The 10,243-nt window shown below is 41.3% G+C and overlaps 2 protein-coding genes across 2 annotated transcripts; both read left to right on the top strand.

Moving 5' to 3' along the window:
* The first annotated feature begins 2,504 nt into the window (after positions 1 to 2,504).
* LOC149086254 (uncharacterized) lies at positions 2,505 to 3,008 on the top strand. Its single transcript, XM_089232048.1, has one exon. It carries the CDS (start codon positions 2,505 to 2,507, stop codon positions 3,006 to 3,008), a length of 504 nt encoding a protein of 167 aa, XP_089088174.1.
* Positions 3,009 to 4,197: 1,189 nt separating this feature from the next.
* LOC149086253 (uncharacterized protein F54H12.2-like) lies at positions 4,198 to 5,487 on the top strand. The gene has a single exon (XM_089232047.1). The coding sequence runs from the start codon at positions 4,198 to 4,200 to the stop codon at positions 5,485 to 5,487; it is 1,290 nt and encodes a 429-aa protein (XP_089088173.1).
* Positions 5,488 to 10,243: the final 4,756 nt, after the last annotated feature.

The following is a 10,243-nucleotide window of genomic DNA, read 5'->3' as shown; positions in this document are numbered from 1 at the left end:
TTATCGAAAGTTTCAACCAGATCTAATTTTTGTGAGGCTCCTCTTATCTTGGACCCCGAGCCGTGTCTGGGTGGGCCCATTCTTTTTGACGGCACTCCCGCCCTTACCTAAGGGGCCCGGTGCGTCTCTACAGTTTCAGACACGAAAAATATTTGCCCGATTTTATATATAGTATTTGGTGCTGGGAAGGAATCCGAATCCATTATTTCAAAATATACAAAAATGCTCTGAAATATCCATACAAAAAATGTTAAATACACAATTCAATAAATTAACACAAAAACTGGCGAAAATTCGGCACTGAAGGTAATTTTAAACTAAATGAGAGAAAAAAAAATCCTGAAACTGTGAGATAAAAATTTTGGACTTGATGAATGAAAAGTAATTGAAAGAAATAATTCTTGCACCAATAAAAATTCAGAATTTAATTGGGGGGGGGGGGGGGTTTCAGAATTGTTGAAACTTCAGAATTAATGCAAGAAGTAATTTCAGAATTCATGTGAAACATTCCAATAGTTTACCGCAGCTGTTCTCAACCTTCTTGACTCGCGGAGCCCTTACAAGTAAAAAAATTGTAATGGCGGAGCCCCGTAGGCCAATTTTTTAATTATTCATCGAAGTTAGTGATTTATTTTTACTGTTTAAAAATATTTATAATGGTTTTTCTAAATTTCACTGTTTATTTTCCTCGAGCTCCCGCGGAGCCCCTGGACACCGCACAAGAAGCCCCAAGGGCTCCGCGGAGCACCGGTTGAGAACCGCTGGTTTACCGTAAGTGCGGGGGCCCACAAAGCACGGTGCCCAGTGTGACCGCTAATGTCGTACACTCCTAAGAGCGGCTCTCACTTTCACAGTCGAAATAATATTTTCTCATTTCTGTTTGACAGCTTCAACCGTTTTCTCCACTGAGGGCAACGCAAGAATTGGGGGGTGGGGGGGGGAATTTTTTTTGAAAACTTTTCACGGGCTCTTCTGTAGTTAATTTACATCTTGAAAAACCCCCAAAAATTAAATTATGGTAATTGTTCCAGGTCTGTTCCCATGTCAGCCCTTTCCTTGTGGGGTCAAATGCCGAACTTGGAAATTGGGCGTCGACATCTGCACAACAATTTTATCGAATTTAAGAGTTGAACTTGAAAATTATTGGTAACATTCCCAGTTTAAACGACAGCGGATGGTTTTTCTACAGTTAATTACACAAAAGAAAGCAAAAAAAACTGTAATTTAAATAAAAGCAAACTTACGTGGGATAGAATCTAGTTCATCAATATGTCATTATGAAATCCTTTGAACTTTAGAAAAAAACAAATCTTAAGCATTTTTTTGTTTTGCTCACATAGGAGCGTTTCATTATTCTAATAGAGCAAATTTGTGATTATTACTATCTGACATAAACGTAAACAGTTCAATCTTAGGCTAACGGCACACTACGGTTCGGCTGGCGCGGTTGATCTTATCAGCAACCGTGGAATTTCGCGTGAAACACACACTGCTGTTAGCAACCGGGGATTTTTATTTTTCAATGTCACGTGACATCTCGGGATTGGCTAAATTATTTTCGCCAAGCTGAAGTTGGCTACGATTATCATGCAAATTCGTGCTCATAAGTTGCATTGCTGAAAACCCCGTCTTAACGGACACTCCTCAGATGCGGTAACCCCCTTCTTTTACGGCCAAATAATAATTTACAGTTGTATAATATATAAAAGTACGTATTTCAAACCCCTGATTAACGATCACCCCTCTTTCACGGTGAATTTTTTAGTCCTGTCAGTAGTATAGAATTGAGAGAATGAGAACAGGGGCGCCAGGGGCGCATCCGGGGGCGCACCTGTGTTCCGGAAGTGGTTTACCCCCCTCCCCCACTGTTCTCGTCTCTCCCCTCCCTCCACCCCTTCGGCTGGCGACGGACTTCTTTTTTCGCGAGTGGGTGACGGACTTCCGGTATATAAATGTCTTCTTCTCCTCTATTTTTTTTAGAGATGGAGAACGTTTACGATAATCCTCGTAGTGCGGCAAGCTATGGTGGTATAGAAGCGCTGTATAAAGCCTTGAAAGGGAAAGTTTCTCGTGAAAAAATAAAAGAATGGTTGGAAGGTGAGAAGTCGTATACTCTTCATAGGAAAAGAAATAACAAATTCGCTCGTAATCGGATAATAGTAGGGCGTATAGATCAGCAGTTTCAGGCGGACCTGGTTGATATGCGAAATTTAGCTCGGTATAATGATGATTATCGATATCTATTAACGTGTATAGACGTGTTATCGAAATACGCATGGGCCGTGCCGTTAAAAGATAAAACGGGAAAGAGTGTTGTTGAAGCGTTCCGAAATATATTTAATGAGAGACAGCCAATGGCTTTGCAAACTGATAAAGGCACGGAATTCAAGAACAGAATTTTTCAAAAATTTCTCAAAGAAAGAAAAGTCAAATTTTTTACCACTGAGAATGATACTATTAAAGCGGCTATAGCGGAAAGATTCAACAGAACACTGAAATCTAAGATGTGGAAGTATTTCGTGGCGAAAAACACCTACAGATATGTGAAGGTTCTTCCGGATCTGATGCACAGCTATAATAACACATACCATCGGAGCATAAAGATGTGCCCAGTGGATGTTAACAAAGAGAACGAGAAGCAGGTGTGGGGTAACCTGTATGGAAAACATGAAAAAAAAGTGAAACAGAAATTTCAAGTAGGCGATTACGTGCGTATTTCACGCTTTAAACACACCTTCGAAAAAGGTTACGAAACAAATTTTTCGCACGAAGTGTTCGTGGTGGATCAGTGTGTGGACAGAGTGATACCAGTGTATATATTGAAGGACCTGATGGGAGAAGAGATAAAAGGGACGTTTTACGCAGAAGAACTAGTGAAAGTCAAACTTGATGACACGTTTCCAGTGGAAAAGGTGCTGAGGAAAAGAAAAATGAAAAACGGTAAAACCGAATTTTATGTGAAATTTTTACACTACCCGAAAAAGTTCAATTCGTGGGTGGAGCTATAAATACCGGCCGCATCAAGTGAACGTGATTATTTTAGCAAGATGTCTTCGTTTTACCTCACGTGTCCCAGCGATGCTTCTTTAAATTTCTTCCCGCAAAATACGTTATCCGAATTTACAGTGAAACTTCCCAACGCGTTGGAATTTGATTCTGATGTTGAAGTTGCCCTTACGGAACTTATATTCCCGCATTCTTTCCATAACATAACGGAGCAAACTAATTCATTCGAGTTTGATGTAGGAAATGGAGTGCTCAAAAAGGGTAAAATCCCATGTGGTTTTTACGATAGCACTTTGGATCTTATAAAAGCAATATCATATAATTTTCAAGACAAAATATCGGTTACGTTCAACAAGACTACGAAAAAAGTGAAAGTGAATTTGAGGAAGGGATCCAGACTTATTCTTCACACCGGTATAGCCGAAAACTTGGGATTCGAGCCCGGTGAGATAAAGGGACCAATTGTGGAAGGTCCGTTCGCAGCTGATCCGAAACTGGATTTCCATCTTCTCTACGTATACTGTGACATAGTTGAACCTCAAATCGTTGGAAACGTATACGCGCCTCTGCTTCGTATAGTTAAAGTGCACGGCCAAGACGGTGAGATAGTGAATGTCACTTTCGAAAGAGGTCATTACATCCCGCTCGCTCGAAGGAGTTTTGACACCCTTCATATTTATATAAGGACGCACACGGGTCGTAAAGTTTCATTCAAACGTGGGAAGGTGATCGTGAAACTTCACTTCCGATTGAAACACTTGTGAATATGCCGTACAAAAAGTACTGTTGCTGCATTGACGACATAGCTGGTTATTATGTTAGTCAATCAGGTGGTGGCGGTAATTATCCATATTATCAAGGAGTGCCGCTGCAGCGTGGATCGGGAGGTTTCGGATCGATTTTCTCTGCCCTTTTTCGTTCGGCAATACCTCTACTGAAAAGTGGCGCGAAAGCGTTCGGGCGACAGGTCCTGCGTTCTGGAGTTGACATCGTTAAAGACGTGGCACATGGAAAAGACTTGAAATCTGCAGCAAAAGATAGAGCGAAAGAGGCGGGGCTTGTACTCACAGACAAAGCATCGTCTAAAATTAAAACCATGCTAGGTGGGAAACATAAAAGGAAGCGTCTGGTTAAGAAAGCTATCATTCGTAAGAAAGCGAGGACAGCGTCAACACCTGATATATTCGACTGATGGCTTTCATTATGGAGAACTCCCCCGAATGTTTGAAAAGTGAAGTGGATTTGTTCACGTTGCCCCCAACGCAAACAGCAATAGAAGGTGGTGAATGGATAGAGTTTCTCCCTCTCTCCAGCATCAGAGATGGCAATGGACCCTTGGAATTCAACGTCAGTGGAAGCGGAGACGATTACATCGACTTGTCCTCCACGAACCTATACGTGAGGGTGAAGGTTTCTAAGGCGAACGGAGACGCTCTATCTGACAAAGACACCATTTCTACAGCGAATCTATTCCTACATTCCCTTTTTTCACAGGTTGACGTCTCGTTGAACGGGAGAAACATCACTAATTCTTCTCACACTTATCCCTATCGCGCGTACATAGAGACTTTACTGAACTATGGACATGATGCAAAGACCGGCCCCCTCGCTATGGAAGGGTATTACAAGGATACGGCCGGATTTATGACAGATCTACAAAACAATGAGGGTTTGAAGAAACGAGGTGAATGCATTGCAAATAGTCGATCATATGAAATGATGGGCAGACTTCACTGTTCACTTTTCTTTCAGGAAAGGCTGCTTCTCAACCTAGTGGATATGAAAGTTCGGCTGGTGCGTTCAAAGCCATCGTTCTGTCTAATCGCCGCAACTACCGATTACGACGTTTTAATCGAACACGCGAGTCTATTTGTTCGCAAAGTCAAAATCAATCCGGCTGTTGCAATCGGCCACGCGAAAGCCCTTGAAAAGACAACTGCCAAATATCCAGTCAACAGAGTGCTATGCAAAGTTTATTCAGTTGCACAAGGAAGCATGTCATTTGTTCAAGATAACGTTTTCCTCGGGACTATGCCGCGCAGAGTTATCATAGGCATTGTGGATAATGACGCTTTCAACGGAACTTACACCACCAACCCTTTTGAATTTAAACACCATGATCTGAATTTCATCGCAGTTTACTTGGACGGGCGACCGATGCCCCATAAACCCTTGGAACCAAACTTCCGGAACGGCAACACTGTTAGGGCTTATAAAAACCTGTTCAGGGTTGACGAGGACCACGGAATTGATTTGACCCGAGAAGAATTCGAGAAGGGGTACTCATTATTCTGCTTTTCCCTGCTTCCTGATCAGAGTGATTGCGGACATCTGCAGTTGGTGAGACAAGGAAACCTCCGCGTCGAATTAAAATTCGATAAAGCGTTGCCGAAAACCATTTCTGTTATAATATACGGAGAATTTCAGAATCTCATAGAGATCACGAAATCGAGGAGCGTGTTGTGTGATTATTCCAGCTAATGGATACCAATCAGATACGTCGAGCCCTCCGAAAGAATCCAATCACAAGAGAAACATTTAGAGATGTTTATGCAAGCAACACCCTACCATCGCATATACGAAGTTATCCAACTGCTCTGGTTGTGAACACAGACACCAGCTTCGAGGGTGGAGAACACTGGTTAGCAATATATCTGCATGACGATGTTAATGCAGAGTTCTTCGACTCCTTTGGAAGAGCACCTACGGACTTTCAAAAAGGCGACATCGTCAACTTCCTGAAGCGATATCAACGAGTCCGCTACAATGATGTAGCGCTGCAGTCACCGGATACGGAAGTATGCGGGCAATACGTGATATACTATATATATTGTAAATGTTTGGGGGAGAGCATGCACGCCATTGTCTCGCGTTTTAATGTGAATAACGACAAGCGAGTGCATAATTTTGTGAAAAAGAAATTTTTCGTCTAATAAAAAGAAATTGCATTGTGAAAGTTTTGTCATTATTCAGCATGCAACCGTTAACGTTGCATCACCCATTCACAGCTGTGTGTGCAGGGGCGAGTGGAAGCGGGAAAACTTTCTTTTTAAAAGAATTATTGGAGCATAGGGAAAGACTCATGAAACCAATTCCAAAGAGGGTGATATGGTTTTACAGCGAATCTCAACCAATCCACGACGAAATAAAAAATGTCGAATTCAAAGAAGATTGCGATTTCGATAACGTTTCTGACGCGCTACTTATTTTTGATGATTTTATGTCAGAGCTCTCGGGTGATCAGAAAATTATTAAACTTTTCACCAAATACAGCCATCACAGAAATTTATCAGTCATCTTCATAACCCAAAACTTTTTTCACAGGGGGCTGCGAGAGATAACGCTGAACGCGCACTACATTTTCTTGTTCAAAAACAGGCGGGATTTGAATCAGGTTACTCATTTGGGGAGGCAACTGTATCCCACAAAGCTGAAATTCTTTCAACAAGTATATGAAGACGCGACGAAAGATTGCTATTCGTATCTCTTGATCGATTTACGTCAAGAAACGGATGAGAAAATGCGCCTGCGCACTAACGTGCTACCCACGCAAACCCAGTACGTTTATCTACCGCGAAGATGAAATCAAGCACCATTCCAACCATGACTGCAGTAATAGAGGTCGAAGGTTTTCAGCTCTCAAGCGGAACTTTCATAATTAAAGAGCTAGCATACTGCTGTCTACACACGGGTGAAACGTTTCGTGGGTCTTATAGACCCCCGTGTAAATTCGATGACCTGGCCGACAAGGACCAACGTCAGATTCGATGGGTCACAAATAACATACATCACATTCCATGGAATAATGGGCAATACTCATTCGAGATGGTGGAGATTGTGATGGAGAAATTGAGAAAAAAATTCACAGTGCTGTATACGAAAGGTTTAGAGAAAAGCCGTATGCTGGAACAGCAATATGGTTTACACGCTTTCAATTTGGATTGTGTCTTATGCCCCAACATCATGGAGTTACCCGAAATCGAAGTTGACTGTAATTTACATCACTCGAAACACTGTGCGTTAGCCAAAGCGGTTGCGTACGCTGAATGGTTAAAAGAATGGCCTCTCGAACTCTCGTGTTATTCAACGTTATGACGGTGCGGAAGCAACATATGCTACGTCTCCTGTGCGCTTGCCCACAGAATCAACGAAAAAAACTTTTGAAAAAACTACCGAATAGCGGGATAAAAACAGTTTGTGAATGCGCTTTGAATCTGCTTAAGGGGAATATTCCCGTAACAAGCGCTCAGAAAACAAAGTTACGAAAGCACAAGCTGGTTATTCGCAGATTAGCAGACCGGAAGCTCCCGCTGTATAAAAAGAAAAAAATCATAGTACAAAAAGGAGGTTTCCTGAACGTGCTGCTGCCGCTTGCATTGAGTGCGATAACTTCGCTAATCTCTAAATGAATATGGAATTCACAAAGAAGATGATTCTTGTACCCGAGGAACGCGTCAATCGTCACATAATCCCAGAAGGTTATCTCTCTGAGATGGACATGGAGATGCAGAAAATATTGAAAAGCAGACAACCTGATTACATTAAAATAAAATTGTATCAGCAAGTGTTGAACAAGCGGATATCAGCTAATGAAAACAATCTACCTCAAATTGAAGAAAAGGAGGATGAGAACAAAGAAGAGCCCAAGCCGGTGACGAATCCCCCAAAAACCGAAGAGAAGAAAATGCCTAAGACAATGATGGAAAAGAAACCGGATCTCGAAGATGTGATTCTTCTTGGAACTCCAAAATCCAACAGACCGGCGGTAGAAAAAATACTTTCTTACATGAAGTTACATCCGCGAATCGTGAGATGGACACCAGAGGGAGAATTGGTATATAAAGGACGGAAAATTGTAAATTCTAACATAATCGACCTTATGTCCAGTGTCGTCAGCTCGGGAAAGAAGAAAGTTTTTCCAGCCCAGAAAGAATTTTTGAATGCACTAAGTGATATCAACCTTCCTTCCACGTACATAAAAAATAAGGTTTATCAAAAGAAATGGATCATGTTGTAACAACACGAAAGAGACACTTCAGCGTTGATGAGACAGGAAAAGCCTTAATATCGGTCATCATTGTGCTCATAATTATTATACTAACTTTATCCAGCCTGACATTGCTCGCGTACGACGAGAGAGGTAAAGAGTTCCAATTTGGAGGAAACTGTTCACGTTCCAAATCTCTTGGCGATGGCGTGTTTTTCACGAAATGCAATACGGTTTATGATATTCGAGTTTTTGCAAATAATACACCAACGATTAAAGGAATCAATTTAAATTCTAAGCAGATGTACAAATTAATTGAACATGCAATTGATATTTTAATCTAAAGAAATAAAAAAAATTTTATTTCAAAATAACTTGTTGTTTGCTACATTACTGTGCGTATTTTACTCCTTTATTTTATGATTATTAATTATCTTAAGGGGGGGGGGGGAAGGCTTCTTTTATGAAACGGTGAATGAAATGAGGGGGGGGGGCTTAGCCTGGACGCCACTCCAGTTACCGAACTCAGGTGAACAGATTCCAACCATCGGCATTAAAAGATGGATGGAATACAGTCTCGGACCTGCCCCATGAATTCATCACGCAAACCTTTCACACACACATGCACACACACACATACAGGTACCCTAGAAGGGTATTCATTCGACGTCGCTCCAATCCTCGAAATCAATCTGATCGAGGTCATCAGAATCCATCTGATCATCATCATCATCACCGAAGATATCATCCCCATGGTTGGGGAAGAGTTCTTGCGAGAATTCAAAATCATTGCTCTGCGTCGGCATCTATAAAGAAAGAAGATATATTCTGATAATTGTATCGAAAGCATAAAAGTAATTAAGTTTTCTGTAATGTAAAAATTATAGTAACAATTATAATGGCAGAGAAATATTACCTCTAGAATCGACGCATCTGCAGATGAATATCCATCGCCTTCGCTCTGTGTCGGCTCAATCTACAAAGAAAAGAAATTATAAAATTTTCAAAAGTAATGAAAAAAAAAAAAATTATTCGAATTTTCTCTACTGTAGAAATAAAGATATTAATAATAAAGAAATTACCTCTTCAACCGATGTATCAGAGTGCGCCAACGGATCCCAGATGATGTCCATTTCAATCAACTGACTGCGGTGGAATGATATATCTTCCGATGAAGATTCTATTACTTCCTCCTCGGGGACATAGAGACCATCTCGCTGCATTTCTGCAAAGTCCTCCAAATCAATAAACTCAGGCTCCCTAGAACGTTCAACGGTCGGCTGCGGCCTAACCGTCGGGAAGACAATGGCAACGGGTATGGGAGCGTCGCTAGGTTTCTTCGCTGATGGTAACAGAGACTTCGACATCGTTTGCAACCGAGACTCAAAAGAGAAATGAAGTATTTTTTTGGCGTTGATGCGGAGTAGTATGCCAATTTGCAGTATATTCCCATATAAACTACATTCGCAGGAAATAACTCTTTGACCGCCAAGTTGACCCACATGTGCGTCGTGACAGGAAGTATTTCCGCGGTATGGATTGATGGTATATCAAATCAGTTTAATTCCTATAGAAGTACCGCTTTCTGCTATTCATTAGCATCTAATGCCGCAAATGGGCATGCGATATATATATGCCACATGTCCTCGCGGATGTTAAGAGCCACCGCTGATTAACACCGGATATCGGAAGTGAACGGTCATCGTTGATTAACATCGGGTGTCGGAAGTTAAAATATTAAAATATATTTTCAATATCCTCAAGGATGCATCAGACATCGTTCATTAACACGCGATGTCCGTAGTTTAAATATAAGTATGGTATGATTAACACCGGATGGTGGAAGTTAACATACTAGAATATATTTTCAATATCCTCGAGGATGTATCCAGACATCGTTGATTAACAAATGATGTCCGGAGTTTAAATATATCCTCGCGTTTCATATCATGGCGGATACAGGCTTACTTCCCGTTGATATGGGGTATGGGGAGGAAGTTGATTTGATTGGATATAACCGATGCGGAAGATGGTTGTTAGCATATCTACTTCCCGGATATCGACATCTAGTATTTAAACGCGAGCTCAAACGACTCCGATCGCATTTGCAGTTTGTTCATAGTAAAGTTGCTTAGCTGTTCCGAAATGGAATCCGGATTGAATTTGGAGTACATTGCTAACGTTCTCAGGTCGCCTCACGCAATTTTCGAAGAACTGGAGAAAGATGTCCACTACTTGCCGCCAGAGCTA

This window comes from Pholcus phalangioides, unplaced genomic scaffold (assembly GCF_987345545.1).
Source record: "Pholcus phalangioides strain wild (caught in Gottingen) unplaced genomic scaffold, Ppha-v1.0 ptg000005l_1, whole genome shotgun sequence".
Taxonomy (NCBI): domain Eukaryota; kingdom Metazoa; phylum Arthropoda; class Arachnida; order Araneae; family Pholcidae; genus Pholcus; species Pholcus phalangioides.
Note: the sequence above shows the minus strand (reverse complement) of the source record. Positions and strands in the feature narration are given on the sequence as shown.

What these genes read in the sequence shown, in the direction of transcription:
- LOC149086254 (XM_089232048.1), top strand. Translation starts at nt 2,505, where the DNA reads ATGTGGAAGTATTTCGTGGCGAAAAACACCTACAGATATGTGAAGGTT.
- LOC149086253 (XM_089232047.1), top strand. Translation starts at nt 4,198, where the DNA reads ATGGCTTTCATTATGGAGAACTCCCCCGAATGTTTGAAAAGTGAAGTG.